General features: G+C 44.0%; 2 protein-coding genes across 5 annotated transcripts in view; one reads left to right on the forward strand and one right to left on the reverse strand.

Moving 5' to 3' along the window:
* YIPF1 (Yip1 domain family member 1) overlaps positions 1 to 3,709 on the reverse strand; it is a 14,497-nt gene extending 10,788 nt beyond the window's left edge. Inside the window, exons 1-3 of the mRNA XM_018564011.1 lie at positions 3,623 to 3,709; positions 2,465 to 2,524; positions 293 to 450 (exon numbers count right to left, since the gene is read on the reverse strand). Of these exons, the coding sequence (XP_018419513.1) occupies positions 293 to 450; positions 2,465 to 2,495 (189 nt within the window). The 5' untranslated portion in view covers positions 2,496 to 2,524; positions 3,623 to 3,709. The remainder of the gene's footprint in view (positions 1 to 292; positions 451 to 2,464; positions 2,525 to 3,622) is intronic.
* The window catches only part of DIO1 (deiodinase, iodothyronine type I), a 33,673-nt gene extending 18,899 nt beyond the window's left edge, over positions 1 to 14,774 (forward strand). The window contains exons 1-5 of one of the 4 annotated variants that reach the window (XM_018564015.1): positions 7,142 to 7,268; positions 7,429 to 7,657; positions 11,395 to 11,538; positions 12,233 to 12,432; positions 14,529 to 14,774. In XM_018564015.1, coding sequence (XP_018419517.1) covers positions 7,432 to 7,657; positions 11,395 to 11,538; positions 12,233 to 12,432; positions 14,529 to 14,645 — 687 coding nt within the window. In that variant the 5' untranslated portion in view covers positions 7,142 to 7,268; positions 7,429 to 7,431 and the 3' untranslated portion in view covers positions 14,646 to 14,774. Of the gene's footprint in view, positions 1 to 7,141; positions 7,658 to 11,394; positions 11,539 to 12,232; positions 12,433 to 14,528 lie in introns of those variants that run through there. The other 3 variants (XM_018564014.1, XM_018564016.1, XM_018564012.1) reach the window with 3 other exon arrangements.
* The last annotated feature ends 1,652 nt before the right edge of the window (positions 14,775 to 16,426 follow it).

Here is a 16,426-nt window from a genome sequence, read left to right on the forward strand (position 1 = left end):
TTATACAAAAAGAACAGAACAGAGAATAAGTCATACCGTTATAGTCATGTTAACTGATGCATACTAGGGCTGCTAAATGTGGACTGGACATTAAGCATTAAGGCTTTAATGAAGTTTGGGCACTAGATGGTTAAAGCTGATTTCTGTCAGGCAATACAGACAGCTATTATTTCAGAAAGTTTGATGAATAAGGCCCTAATGCAGGGGTCAGCAACCTTTTACACACCGAGTGCCATTTTTGCAACCATCAGACAACCGAGATGTAATCCCCACGACTTTTCCTCTATATCACCTCTGTTTTATCAGAATCCTCATTTCCCAGCGAGTCCTCTTCCTCTTCTCTGGATTGCCACCCTGTCTTCTTCTTCCCACTGCTATCTTCAGTATCACTGATATTCACGGTGGTAGCATCGGGGTTTACAGCTAGTAATTTAGCTGCATCATCAAACTCTGTAGGGTGGCACAAAGAAAAACTGTTAAAGTTACTCTGCAAATCTCATAGCCAAAGACATAAAAAATAAAGATTGACAGTTAAAGCAGACCTTTACCCATTTCTGTAAAATAACAACAAACACACCTTTAGAAATGTTTAGTAATGACAATCTACAAACACATACTTCTAGATAATTGCCGGCTTTGTATACTTTACATACCTCATTTCTCTTTTCTTTCCCAGTCTTCTGGCAGTGGCCATGTTCACTAAGGGCAGGTTACTAGCTCTCCTATTACTTCCTGCATTCCTGGCACATGTGACTAGGACATGTGACCATGCACATCATCTTGGGGGAGGAAAATGCCTTTCCCTGAGATCTCGTAAGATTACAGATGAGATATCCCAGCAAAGCTCTGCTGATGACAAGGCAATCCCAGTGTGCATTGCTTTGCCAATACTGAAGTAATTTTGCCCTTTCAAAGCAGGAAGTGAACGCTCTGCAAGTGTAAGTATTTCATAATCTCAGCATTTTACACCTGACATGTCTATATTCTTATTAGTCATCATACATAGAGGGATGCATTGGTAGAATGAGATTTTTGAGTGTAAAGGTCCGCTTTAAAGGAAAACTATGCTGAGAGGAATACACGGGCTGCCATTATTGACTACTTTCGGAAAGTGTTAGTTTCCTATCAGTCCAGACCAAAAAGGTGTTTTGTTGTTCGTTTTTACAAGTGGAGGGTTACAATCTTTTTTATTAAATTGAGACAATATTTTATTAAGGTCTATTTTAGAGATAAATAGCCCTTCCTGAGATTCTAATTGTACACAGAAGTTCAATGGCACTGCTTGCCATTATGAGCCATTGTACATTTGCTGCTTATACAGACTCTTGAAGTATTTTGAGCATTGCACTTAATAAACTGCAACCAAACATTCACAGTAAGCAGCAGACTAGGACCATTTTTTACAGGACACTATAGATACCTCAACCACTTCTGCAGACAGAACAAACCAGGTGCTGATTATTTACAAAGGTTTTTATTTCACTGCAATAAGGCTGATGTCACACCTGCCATAAGACTATGCAGGGAGAACACTCACCTTCTTTATGTAAGACGCTCCCTTGCCAGCAGCTTCAGAGTGAGGGGGCATCATTTTGCTGCCGAAGATGCCAGAGGAACAACATATACAAAGAAAGTGCTTTGCATGTCACTGCAGAACATAAGTCAAGTCAATGGCAAAATAGCGATTCCTCTCTCGTCCAGCCAGTAAAGGAGCAACACATGCAAGCAGTTCGCGATTCACCTCCCTGTCGTGTCCTTCATAGTGATCCTTGAGGAAACCGATGTCACCAGTACACCGAGGAGAAGTGTCCAAACAAAACATCTTGTATTGAGGCATAGACATATTGTCACAAGGATGGCAACGTTTCGGGACCACGCAAGGTTCCTTCATCGGATTTAATATGATCGCCATATTAAGCCTGATGAAGGGATCCTGCGTGGCCCCAAAATGTTGCCATCCTTGTTACAATATGTCTACGCATCAATAAAAGATCCTATTTTTGGGCACATCTCCTTGGTGTGCTGGTGACATCATGTTTTCTCACTGATCTGAGAGGTGCCATCCGCAGTCATTTCAGCACTCATCTACAAGGGGTTTACCGGTCATGAGTGTGGTGGGATACCTTTTGGACTTCATAGTGATCCAGAAGCTGGCGAAGTCTCCTCAGTGACAGGATCGCAAGTGTGGCACAGCCAAACTGTATCTGAAGGATGGAATGTCTGTAGTGCAAAGGAATTGTATCGTTGTCTCATTGTCAGCAAAGGACAGTATTGTGCTAAGTAAAATCATCCGTGTGATATACGAATATAAAATATTGATGTCTTCAATATGTTTAATTTGTAACAAAATTACTCAAAATCAGCAAAGTGTGAATTTTATACGTTTGTTATCTGTGTAATAATCAGTCTGCCATATAACAGAAGAATTAGCAAAACAGTTTATGTTTTCAAGCTTAAAATTTACCTTGAAATTTAAGGTCACTGGTGGCTGCCATTCACTCAATTTGGTGGTGTCAAGTTTATGCTGCAAAATACATGAGATATTATTAAGCAATGCACGCCGTCCAAAATACATAAAGATGACTTGTTCTAGAACCTCAAAATAAGAAATTGTAGATGAGAAACCTGAACCTGTCCCACAACCGTACCCGAAAACTGCATTACTGCCTCATTATTAGAAGAGATTGCCCAGTAAACATAGAAAGAGAGACTATCCATGATAATGGTAAATAAGCATGGCATTCACATGGCCTAAAGCAAGGGAAGTAAGCAATAGCACCTCCAGTCTCAATGCAATGCCCTATTTTAACCAAGGGAAATTAGTGTGTAGTTGTGGCCAGGGCTAAAGAGAATTTTGTCAGAATAGGATGCAAAAAGAGGAAGAGGCCAGGGCCCTGGCAATGTTACTGGAAAACGTATTAGTTTCACAACTAACCCAGTTTTTCTGGGTTAAAGAAAAAAAATCTGAATATAAGATCACATTTAAACCTGCTCTAGAAAATGACAGGTGGAGAATGAAAGGATAAATCTAATGATGACTGTGGAAAAATACGAAACCCTCCTATCCTATCCAGTAATGAAACAAAATCTGCATTTTTCTTCCTGCTAGAAGGTCTTGGATGTTTAAAAATACAGATTTATTTGCCAACCTCAGATTCGTTTCCATGCTGTGACACCCCCCAACCCCATCCAGTGAAGACGGTGTCATTCATTCAGATCTGCAGTTGTCATACATAGTGCTGCACACATGACACGTCATTTGAGGGGTTAAAATGGTTGAGAATTGGCATAAGCACTATATATATGTATACCCCTCAAAGCAGGGGCCTGCTTCTGTCCCTGGAGTGCTATCCTAAATTAAAGTTTTCCTCCCACCCATGCCAGAGGTGTCCACACAGTCCTGTGTAGATGTGCCCACAACTCATGGTCATTGATCTACAATGATGCCTCACTGCCACTGAGGCACATCACATTATAAACCAGAAGGTCCAGCAGGAGTCGTGAACACATGAATAGTGGAGCTCGCCCACCCTGCGTCCTGTGCACCCGATCGGGCTGTGTCACAGGCCTGGGTTGGAGGGGAGCGCAGTCACATCACAGCCCACCATATACAATCACTTACAGCTTGGATCACGTCACCATGCAGCTCCACTTGTTGCCGGAAGTCTAAGCAGCGATCTGGTCATGTGACAGCCCGCAGCCAATGGAGGCGCGGGGAAACCGTGACCACGCCTCCCGTGAGGTCCAGCCGGCTGTGTCCTGAAAGAAAGCGGATCTGCGTCACGTGACCTAGTGTGTGGAAGTTGATGGAGGAATTTATAGTGCTGGGGGGGAGGGGGGGTAAAGTGTAACCATGACGACAGAGACAATGATAATCATTTAACGTGTATTACACGATGTCAAATTTCAAGGGCTACTTCCTGCTTTTCAAGCTTTGTCTTTGTAAATGTTGGTTTGTAAGACTAATTAGACCAAAAATAAAAAAAAAGGAAAAAACTTTGCATTTAAAAGAAAAACAATTCCTAAGAGAAACATGGACGCTGCCATTACTTTTATTCTGCAAATGTTAATTCTCTCTCAGTGTGTCTTCCTGCAGACATGACAAGTCCATTCTCCAATCATCTCGCCATCCGAGGTCGCTGACACGTCTCCCACGTTTCTTCAGGGTCCCGCGGCGCTCATTTGACAGCCACTGACAATGTAACTCCATTACACCATACCCCGTCACTTGTCAGGTCTATATCAATGAGTGTATGTGAATTGAATGAGGCTGTGTTTATATTAAATAATTCAGAATGTATACGTATTGTATACTTATAACCGTGTATATGAATCAAAGCCCCAACTCCCCCAGCCCCCATTTACACACTCCTTATCTACAGAAGTCTTTAGTCTGATCACATAATGTCGCAGGTCCTCTGGCAGTTTGTGGTCCCTAAATGCTGCAAAGAGCAGCGCCACTCTTCTGCAATCTCCTGCGGGTCCAGGGCGGGTCCTTGACGCCCTAGGCTCACAGGAAGTAGGTTGAATGATACTGGGCGTCATTTGACTCGGAAGAGGACTAGTGCTGGATGACTGGAGCGGCGATCCCTGGGGGAAAGCACTAGAAAGAATGTGCTGCCCTGGAGGGCTATTGTTCTTATAAAACTAGACATAATCATCAAGGATCCTATATTGGTCCAGTCTCAACTTAGGAACCATTTTACCTTTTCCAACCATCTCACTGACTTTAGCAGGCCTTACACAACCTCTAAGATACAATAAGGGGAATTTATCAAAACTGGAGCGGTCAAAATCTGGAGCAGTTGCTCGTTAACACAAATATCTAATGAGCCAATCACTTGGCAGTAACTCAATACATTTAGGCATGTAGACATGGTCAAGATGGTCTGCTGACATTCAAACCGAGCATCAGAATGGGGAAAAAAAGGTGATTTGAGTGACTTTGAAGATGGCATGGTCATTGGTGCCAGACAGGCTGGTGTGAGTATTTCAGCAACTGCTGATCTACTGGGATTTTCATACACAACCATCACTCTGGTTTACAGGGAATGGTCCGAAAAAGAGAAAATATCCAGTGAGTGGCAGGTCTCAGGGCTAGAATACCTTGTTGAAGCCAGAGGTCAGAGGAGAATGGCCAGACTGGTTCAAGCTGATAGAAAGGCAAAAGTAACTCAAATAACCCCTCGTTACATCCGAGGTAAGCAGAAGAGCATCTCGGAACACACAACACATTGAACCTTGAAGCAGATGGGCTACAGCCACAGAAGACCACACCGGGTGCCACTTCTGTCAGCTAAGAACAGGAAACGGAGGCTACAGCTTGCAAGGGCTCACAAAAATTGTAAAATAGAAGATTGGAAAAACATTGCCTGGTCTGTTGAGTTTCCATTTCTTTTGCGACATTCGGATGGTCGGGTCAGAATTTGATATAAACAACATGAAAGAATGGATCCATCCTGCCTTGTATCAACGGTTCAGGCTGGTGGAGCTCCGCATCATGGATAAATCTGCAGCAACAGTGTGATGCTATCATGTCAGTATGGACCAAACTCTCTAAATCCTGGTTCACACCTGGGCGTTTTACAGGGCTGATCGACGCGCTGTAAAATGCTCAACATGTGAAAATCAATAATTGCCTATGAGCATGGTTCCCACCTGGGCATATTTCAGCTAGCAAGGTGTATGTAGGCGGGGTCCACTCTCGGGGTGTTGCGTGTGTGTTCCCTTTGAGTTGGCTGTGTAACCCCGTGCCTGCAACTCGAAAACCAGACACCCCACGGTCAGGTGCCACGGCCTTGTGCAAACACTCCCACACGTGTAGTACTGCGCACACAGGGCCTCATGGCTTCCACCACCTCTGCGGGACTCGGCACTTCCTCCCCCTTAGGGAGAAAGGCCACCATGAACGGCACCCTGTGTCAGGCATAGCCCCAAGGCACACCTACCCTCCTCCGGATGGTTACAGCCACGATACATCACACTCCGGTAGAACCCCACCTTCTCAGAGGTTGGAGGGAGAAGAACCAGTCCACACACATAGTCTTTTTGTTGGTTTTACTTGAAGGTATAAACAGAACCAAGTATACGTTCAGCCACCCCCGGGTGGGATGACGGCACAATTCTTGATAGTTGCATAGTGTTACAATTTAGAGAGAGAGAGAGAGAGAGAGAGGTACATCAGCCCAGGTGCAGCCCAGAGTCCAGGACTTACTTCGGCCAGAGGCCCACTGGCAAATATCGTCAGTCTTATAGCACTTCACTATTCTCCGGAATCCCATCCATTGTCAGTCCTAGCACGGTGGGTTTCCCCCGTGGGGAAACTAGGGAATCTTTGTAGCTCTACATCATCCTAGGCCTGGTCCTGTCCTTCCCATGGACCAGCCTATGTTCAGAATCAGTCTCTCGCCAGAGACTCTGCAGACAGTCTTAGGCCCCGTTCACATTGAGCGATTTATCGCGCGGTAATTCCCGCGATACCGCGGCTATTTACCGCGCGATATCGCTCTTCAATGCTTTGCAATGGGGCAAAGGGTCCTGCTGTCGCGGGTCGTGTGTCGCTACAGCAGGACCCTTTTTGGAGCGGATTTTGCCGCGATTCTCGCTTGCTCAATGCAAGCATTTGCGCGATATCGCGCGGTGTAAATGGGGCCTTAGACTTCTCCTGTACTCCTCTGAACTCCACTGAACTGAACTGCTTCCCCTCTTGGGCGCCCCCTATAAATCAGCTCTCCTGGGACACAGAGTCTTCCCAGGCCAGAGCTGCATCTATCTCCAGGGCCCCATGGGGGCATCTAGTGGCCGTTGGACATACTGCACCTACCTACATGTACCTAATAAAGTGGCCAGTGAGTGTATATCTCCCTCTCTCCTGTGAGCTGCCATAATGCAATAAATCATTGCAAACAGTGTGTACATAGCTACCATATATCGCCCTCTCTCAGGTGAGCTTTTGCACATTTTATCAAAATCTGGAGCAGCTGTGCATGGAAACCAATCAGCTTCTCTCTTTCATTTTCAAATCTTAACTGAACAAACTGAAGAGAGAAGCTGAAGTAGATTGCGTGTAAATCTGATTTTATGATACAAGGCTTGGCTACACTTTAACATAGATAAACACGGTTGTAGCAGATTCTTCCCCTCGGTCACATGACAGCAGATAGCGTGTCTCTGGAAAGGAAACACCTATATGTTCTTGCTGCCAGAAAATAGTTCCTCTAGGGGACAGTCCCCATGAAGCAGGTTAGGCTACTAATAAAGAACCCAGCGTGAGTGCTGAATTCCACAGTTGCAAGTTGGGTTGATTCGGCGTCGATGTCTGTCCAGAGGATAAAACTCATCGTTCGCTATGTGCAGAAGACGCTGATCTTCTGTTCTCTCTTTCTGTATGTGGCAGTAGGCAGACTCCTCATGCTTCTCTTCCCACAGACCATGGCTTCAGTGCTGAAATCCCGATTTGAGATGTCCAGCGCTCACGTGCCAAGGTTTCAGTACGAAGACTGGGGACCCACCGTCTTCACCTTCAAGTTCTTGTGGTCTGTGCTGCAAATCATGTGGCTGCGCCTGGAAGATGAAGCGTTTTTGGGGGAATCTGCCCCTAACACACCTGTGGTGGACCTGGATGGTGAACAGCACCACATTTGGGATTATTTTAAAGGTAGGTGCTGCGTATGTCTTCTTCATTCACCGCTTAAATGCTCAATAGGCGTGCAAAGACTGCACAGGACACTTGCTACTAAATATGAAGGGCAGCAGTGCAGCAGGCATGTTTGGGGTAGTTTAAAAGGATATTAAAGTCTACACCTTTTTAAGCTTCAAATGCTGATGAAATCACTTGCAATGGATGCTGCTTTTTAATGTTTAAAAGTTTTAGCTTCCTGCAGAATCAGATGATCCCCTGAGCACTGACCCTGATATCCTGTTTTTGGGTGGCTCCTTTACCTTGCAGGGTCCTATGGAGCCACCCTTGTGTATACTAGTAAGTTGTGTGTCTCCACAAACACACAGGTATAGCAAGGAAAGACACTTCCTGCCCCCTGCTCCCAATCTGCCTTCTCCAAGCTAGTAGATGGACAGCTGCTAGAGGCTGTGCTCTCCATTGTGTCCTTGTACTGGACAGGAAGTTCAAGGAAGCAGAGCTGAGAGAGTTGGAGCTGTTCAGGAACATGATAACTGTAAGTGCTTGAGTAAAAATGTAAAAAAATACTTTTGCTAGACAATGTATATTTGTTTGATCTGAATATTTTGAGAGTTTAATACTACTTTAAAGTGTTATTAAAGAAGAATTCTGGGAACTTAAAAAAAAGTACCCTTGCCCATTCTATTTAAAAGAGAACTATGTGGTAAGTGTTTTTCCCCATAGTTCTCTTTAGGGTCATGGGAGGACATATACTAACCTCCTCCCGTGACCCAAAGCTCAGTATATCCCGGGCTATTGCCCGCGATATACTGAGAGCACGGCAGCCGTGACGGATCCCCACAATACTATCTGGATCCACCCAGCTGCGTGAGTGACAGCGAGCTCTGCCTATGTAGAGGCAGAGCCAGCTGTGCCCGCCCCCTCCCGTTCCTCCAGTCAACGCTGGAGGATCAGAGAGGCGAGGGGGGAATCACTGCGGGGTGCGGTGACTGCCCGTCACCGTTCACTGCAGGGAGATGACCGAGAAGTAAGCCAATCGGTGCATGTTTCTGCTCACTTCCCGATCTATAGAGCCGACGTGTGACAGTTTCATTGTCACAGGTTGGCTCTAACTATGAGGATGAGTGGAAATCACTCACCTCATAGTTCTCCTTTAACTACCAAAACTCCTAATTATCTTAAGGCAATATAAAGGAAAGGTATTGGTGAAAAAAAAACAATTTTAGGTTCAGCCAATCATTTTTGTCATATTAATTCTTAATGGTCCACACAACTGGGGACGTGTCCATTGCCTAAATACATTGGGGGGGGGATTTACAAAAACCGGAGCAGACAAAATATATGAAACGGCTGTGCATGGCAACCAATCAGCTTCTACCTTCAGTTTACTAAGTTAAGCTTTAAAAAAGGAAATCTGGAAGCTAATTGGTGAAGACGCACCACTGCTCCAGTTTTAGTAAAATGCCCCTCAATGTGCTGGAAGGTGTCCCTCTTTCTCATCTCAGAAATTTGGGCCATATAATAATATAATGCTGCAGACCTGAGCTTCACCCGGTATACTGTGTCCTTTTCTTTGTAAGCTTGTAGCTGCTTTGCTTTACATCTCCTAAAATGCTCTTACTTTGCCCCTGTTTTCAGGTGACCTTATAGGGTCCCATGGAGCCACCTGTGCGTGTGCGCTCCCTGCTGGAACTATGAACAAGTCTTTTTGCGTCCATACAAGCAGATAACTCGGCACAAGCCATTCCCCTGCTCCACGTGCCATCCCTGGTGCTCTATCAGTGTGAAGCTCTCAGGGTGCACGCTTCCTTATGCGGAACTTCAGGGAAGCTGCACTGTGGGACCTAAAGCCGCAGGCATTGAGTAGTTCATAAAGCAAGGGTTTGTGGTCATTTATTAATATAACTAGGTGTGTGTGTGTGGGGAGGGGGGTGTATTGTGTGTTCAAAAGGGTGCTCAAACAGCAAAGTGAAGTATCCCAGAGCAACTTAACAGACTTCAGTTCAGTGGAGCCTCATCACTGAGAAATGCATTGCTTCATTGCCTTAAAAAGAGCAAGGGTAACCAGCGTTTGTACGATAAACCTTTCGATAAAAGTGGGGAGAAAAAAGTGCTGTGGGTTATTGCATTACTGAATAAGCCTTTCGGTATAAATATCTGAGGTGCTACAAATAGAACTTCATCACTGTGCTCCTGTTTTTTTTTAAATGTGCATTATTTGAGTGCAACTATAACAATAATATTAGGGCTGGTAATTATAAAAATTTTCGTGTACGATTAATCGAAAGTTTTTAAAATCGATTAATTATAACGCACATACAGATCCAACGACATTGGCCTATACACATACAGCACAGCAATGAAGTAATAAAATGAACTGGGATCACACTAACTGGTGTGAACGGGCCCTGAAACAGGATATCAGGACCAGTGCTCAGGAAACCAGCTGATTCTGCAGGAAACTAAAACTTTTAAACATCAAGGAGCAGCATCTATTGTAAGTGATTTCAGTATTTGCAATAGTTTCAAAACCTTTTAATTTTTATATCGCTTTAAACTGCAAACTTTCTGCACTTCAGATAAAGTACAAACAGTGGGATAGTATGGCACAAGTTCATCTTTAAGGAAGTTGTCACGGGTGTCATTTAAGATACTAGAAAGCATCTCATTAATCCTAAAGCCATGGAGGTGAGTCCTAACTTAGTGGAAGGGGATAGATAATGTTTCCCAGGCCAAAGCTATAATCTGCTGACATTTCAGTATGTTAAATCTATAATATTATGCAACGGCGTGGAGCCATCCTATAGTCCTTACACACACAGAATCATGACTGACACTGTACATAGTACAAAGAATGTTGTTATAGATCATTGTGTCACTGCAGTTCATTTGTGAAGAGTGAATCATTAGATTTCTTTGTTACTTTGGCCAAGGTAAAAAAGTGTATCTAAACCCAAGAACACAAATGTAATGTATTGCAGCTTACCAGACCTTAGATGTGGTGACTGCATTAGTTTTCCCATTTATTTTTATGCCATTAACACACTCCCTGTACTAGGGTGACAACACATATTTACCGTACTGTACCTATGTAGGAGTAGCATTGCCGCCCGAGGCCGTTTTCCTGATTTGGTCTACAAACATTTCCCTCTCTCCTTATCTCCATAACATAGAAGGAAGGGTTCTGTATTCATCAGATAGCTGGGAACAATGTAACTGATAACAGTTCAACAGCGTCAGAGAGCACAGGAAGTTATCAACTTACAAGGTTTCTGGCAAGATAAATGCTGCCGATTAATGCTCGGTTGCATCGGATCACATACATTTGCAACTCAAGGACAAAAAAAAGTAACAGATTCCCTTTAAACACAATTTAAGTCATGACAGGTTCCCTTTAAAGGAGAACTATGGGGTCAGGGCTTTTCCCCATAGTTCTCCTAAGGGTCACGGGAGAACACAAACTAGCGTTCGCCCGTGACCCACAGCTCAGTATAGCAAAACAAATGGCACAGAGTATGAGGCTGAGTGAAAATCACTCCCCTCATAGTCCTCCTTTAAGCTTCAAGTTCAGTTTTGCCTATATAGAAAATTGGTAACAGTAGTTTAGAGATAATATTATCAAAGTAAGAAATACCTGTAGGACTTGACTAGAGAACCAATACACCAATCTATATTTGATAGAACTGTATTTGTTTTACCTATACTTGATGTTTCTTACACATGGTAAAACAATCCTGCTTTGTTGATTTCTGCAGGTCAGCGGCCATTGGTTCTCACATTCGGAAGCTGTACATGACCCCCGTTCCTGTTTAAGCTCAGCGAGTTTAATAAGCTTGTCCAGGATTTCAACTCCGTGGCTGATTTCTTGATTATCTACATTGATGAGGCTCATGCAGAAGGTATATCTCTATTACTCTTACAGGTACCCACATACTGGTATGTGCATTGGGCTCTGCTATACGTGACTGCCATATGTTCAAGTATAACTTTGTTACATACAGTCATAGCCAAAAAATATTGGCACCCCTGCATTTCTGTCAGATAATTGTTGCAATTACAAATGTTTAGGCATTCTCATGTTTATTTATATTGATGTAAAGGGGGGTGCCGGGGACTCCTAATGTGAAGGGAGACTCCTGATTTGAAGTGGGGAACCCCACTTTTTAGTATTTTTGCATGGGCTCCTTTCTTAAAATCTATACCAGACCCCTATGTCAGATAAGGGTTCCGATATAGATTTTGGGGGGCACATGTTTTTTTTTCTATTTATGTTTTTACATTTTATATGCACGCTGTACTATATATCCATACCATGTATATGTTTGATTTCTCCTGCTTACCTTTTCCAAATAAACCCAAATTAGATGACCTTAGTGTGCTAAAGCACGGTGTATAATAAGAAATTGCCAGCATTTTTCTTTTCTTCATAAAATACTTTTTTCACCTTTTTTAAAATTCTGTATTGCATCCCCCTCCAGTCTCTTTCAGCCACTTCTGCCTGTATACACTTGCTCCAGTGTAGTCTGCACACCATTGCTCTGGTCTAGCTGCATAGTGGCAATGATATTTCTATGCACGCATTTTCTGTTCTAGATGAATGGGCCTTAAAAAACAACATCTCAATAAAGAAGCATCAGAACATTCAGGACCGCCGGGTAGCAGCTAGACGTCTGCTTAAGGAGCTGCCTTCTTGTCCCGTAGTGTTAGACACGATGGAAAACTTGTGCAGTGCCAAGTATGCTGCCCTCCCTGAGAGGCTTTACATCCTACAAGAGAGCAAAATTGTTTATAAGGTAATACTTCATAGTGCATTATACTGTCAGTTCAAAGTCTGATTCTCTGGGGTAGATAATGAGTTGTTTTGTATTTATGATCTCATAGGCACATACCTAAAAGACATCTAAACCCAAGACCAATAAATACATATATTGTAGCTGACCAGTCCTTAGATGTGGTAGATTCATTCGTTTTCATTATTCAGCAAGTATAAAATACAGTGGTGAAGCGTGGGTTGTCGGTGCCGAGGATGAGAGGATTTCCCTCACTTCTTATTGTATCTGCAGAACAGGAAGTATAAGTAAATCTGCCCAATGGGACACAGACTGCAAAACATCCCTAATCTATTGAAAACCAAAAAAATATTTTCCGCTTTAGATATACTTTAAGGTTTAGGACAGGGGTGGCAAACACAAGGCCCGCGGGCCGAATCCGGCCCGCCGGACCTTGTAATATGGCCCGCACAGCAGCCACCTCATTTTGCCAAGGTTCAGGCACAGCGGAGCTGCATGAGACAGAGGGCGGAGACAGAGTGAGATCGAGGCTGCGATGAAGAGACGGGGACGGAGCGGCATGAGACAGGAAGTAATTGGAAGTCTGTTGTAACTGGTATGTTGACAATGCAAAGGTATGATGAGGGTGGAAAACTGACATAACTACACTCACAATTCTAGTCTCATACTGGATGTATGGTGTATGGGAGCTGAGCATTCCCAAAAAGGTTGCCAAAAAGTATTAAACAGGAAGGGGTGGGGTAAATTTAGTGGGGGTGCCCGAGTTTTGCCTTGCCTAGGGCAGCCCCAATACACCACTGCGTTCAGGGACCACCAATTGAAATAGATCCGACTGACCCGGATCGCCTTGGTATGCGATCCGGGCCAGTCACAATTAGGCAGCGGCGGCCAATAAACAGGTAGGTTAGACGGCTGCTTCCTCCTCGCTAGGACCCCGGGAGAACCCTGCAAGCGGCCGTCTAATCTGCCTGTTTAGAGGTCAGCGCCGCTGCCTGATTGTGACCGGCCGGACTACAGAGGCGATCCGGGACGTTCGGGTCCCCCGTGAGAGCCGTACAAGTCCTATACAACCGGCCCTTTGAGGGTAACCATACTGCTGATGCGGCCCCCGATGAATTTGAGTTTGCCACCCCTGGTTTAGGATGTTAAATCTATCCTGGCCTAAAATGTTTCTGCTATAACAGTGGTGTCTGCTAGTGACGAGCCCGAGGTTGGTGCAAATGCAGAGTTCGCCCAAGAACACTCAAAGCTGTGACTGTCACCCCACTCCTGGCGCAATCAGTTGCAGGTGCATTCTCCGCCCTGCAGCCATACGTCACAAAGGGGCGAGCAATTACCCCACCGCAACTGCCGCCACTGATTGGATCGGGAGGAGGGTGTTTTGAGTGCACTTGGCTTAACTCAGGTGAACAGGGTTTGCACCAAGCCCAGGTTCATTACTAGAGCCTCCAATTACCTGTGTTAAGTGACCCATGTGTCAGGAGTTTGAAGTTTAGGGGATGCAAGCAAGTAGCATTTTGGGGACAAGTTCACCAATGGGAGCCTACTTAATTTTTTTTGAAAGGTTTCCTTTAACATAGTCTAATGCTCAGGAATGCACAGTGTATGGAACCCTGAGGTTTGGAAGGTTATTGAAAAAGAGCTAAGTATTGTGGCCCAGACTTGTGCAGAGGGCAGTTCTTAATGACGCGCCTAATTCATGCCTGTGCTCATCTATGGCAGTAATAAGAGCTAGACAACTTAGAAGACCTACACACCTCCGCAGACAGGAAATTCTGCCTCAGGGATCAGATCATAAACCATCTGAATTGCAAAGCTCCCCCTTCCACTAAGCCCCACCATTACCCCCATATATCATGGCAGCAGGTGTGTGCATAGGTCCCACCAGGGCAAGTCAACTGGCATTCCTGCAGGCCAATATTAGGAACTCTAGATCATAACCGTGCCCCACGTTGTTGTTTACAAGGGATTGCTTGTACAACTTTGAATTCCTTGTATTAATAAGGTAAACATGACTGTTCATGTAAGCAAAATTATATAATGCGCTCAATGGATTGTGTAATCTGATTAATGCAAAGGATCTAATGCATTAATTACAGGGCAACATGGGTCCCTGGGGCTACAAGCCAGAAGAAGTGCGTTCTGTTCTTGAGAAAAATAAATTGTCTGGGTGTCACCTCCAACTCGACAGTGACAGAAGAAAAGCTCAGAACTAGCGACAGACCAGCCATGGATTCTCCTACCTGCATACAATGATGGATGTTGTGTATTCAAATGAAACTGTATGTGGTGCTCCGCAGCCACAAGCAACAGAAATAGACTTGTTTTGGGGTGTCAGCCCCAACCAAACAAAATACAACCAGAGTAATAATTTGAGTGACCAGCCCAGCCATTGATTCAAGTATGTTAACCTGTGTCTAAAATGTCTAAAGCTGGCCATACACTGCTTGACTTTCATCTGATGAATTGGCCAAAACTTGAGCTGTGGATGGCACGGTCTCATTCAGCGCCTGGGACTGAATGAGATAAATTCTAAGTGTGCACAGCCAACTTTATACCTAAGTGTTGAACTCCAGATATAAAGATATGTATATATATATATATACTTACTTTGGTCCAGCTTGTCCTAATGTAATTATACATAATTTATCCCAGGTAGGGCCACAGTGATCCTACAAAACCCTGTAGTAGCCAGAAGCTGACCACGGTTGGTACAGGAAATATGTCCATGTTTCTCTTACTCCAGATTTTACAAATGAATCCTGAAAAACATCAATGCCTCCTTTCTCATCTTGTCTCATCAAAGCTCTGTACTCAGACTCACGTTCCACAATGTATTTGTTTGTGAAGGATGTGGCTTAAAGCCTTGCTGGCCTCAGCCTGATATTGCAGATAACTGATGGCGATGTGAGTTCTGTACACAAATAAAGAAAAAAATGAATGGGGTGTTTTGGTCAATTATTTAAAGTGTATTTGAGGGCAAATAGTAGTACATCTCTGCAATACATGCACAATTATGCAAGCTGTATCCCGTTTCAGACACTGCAAGTACAGTAACATACCTGTTGATGTGACAGGAATTTACTTATTTCCTAAGGGGGACTGACAGCACATGCCATTTTCTGAACTGAAATTGCAAGGAATGGTGTCAGCTCTGTCCATTTGGCTTTTGTTAAATCCCTGAACTCTTTTACCTCTCTTCTTCTCCACAACATACAGAGTAATTGGTATGTAGTCCAAGATAAGAACTGGGAGGAATCCTTGAGATGAAAAAAGACGTGTGCACAGGACAGCTCTGAGGATCAACATACTGCATTATAAGATAACATTAATATATCAATAAAGGGCAGTTCATTGTTTGGGTCTATATAGACTAAACCCAAACCAAAACATTTCATTTAGATTCTCCAATAAAGTGGACAACAAACTTCAACATTTCTGTGTCATTTTGTGCATCATCTATAGGAATACAGAATATATGGAGAATATCACCATTTGTGCAGTGGGCAGGGTGCATTACCTGCTGAAAGAGGCCACTGCAATCAGGGAATACCATTTCCGTGAAGGAGTGTACTTGGTCAGCAACAATGTTTAGGTAGATGGTACATGTCAAAGTGACATACACATGAATGGCAGGACCCTTGCCTTCTTCCCATAGTGCACCTTGGTGCCATCTCTTCCCCAGGTAAGTGACACACACGCACTCGGCCATCCACATGATGTAAAAGAAAATGTGATTCATCAGACCAGGCCACCTTCTTCCATTGCTCCGTGGCCTAGTTCTGATGCTCACGTGCCCATTGTAGGCTCTTTCAGTGGTGGACACAGGTCAGCATGGGCACCCTTACCAGCAACAAACCACGATGTACTGTGTTGTTCAGAAACCTTTCTATCACAGCCAGCATTAACATGTTCAGCAATTTGAGACACTGTAGCTCTTCTTTTGGATTGGACTACACAGGCCAGCCTTTGCACCCCATGTGCATTAATGAACCTT

The sequence above is a fragment of the Nanorana parkeri genome, unplaced genomic scaffold (genome assembly GCF_000935625.1).
Source record: "Nanorana parkeri isolate BGI_ZX_2015 unplaced genomic scaffold, ASM93562v1 scaffold715, whole genome shotgun sequence".
Classification (NCBI taxonomy): Eukaryota; Metazoa; Chordata; class Amphibia; order Anura; family Dicroglossidae; genus Nanorana; species Nanorana parkeri.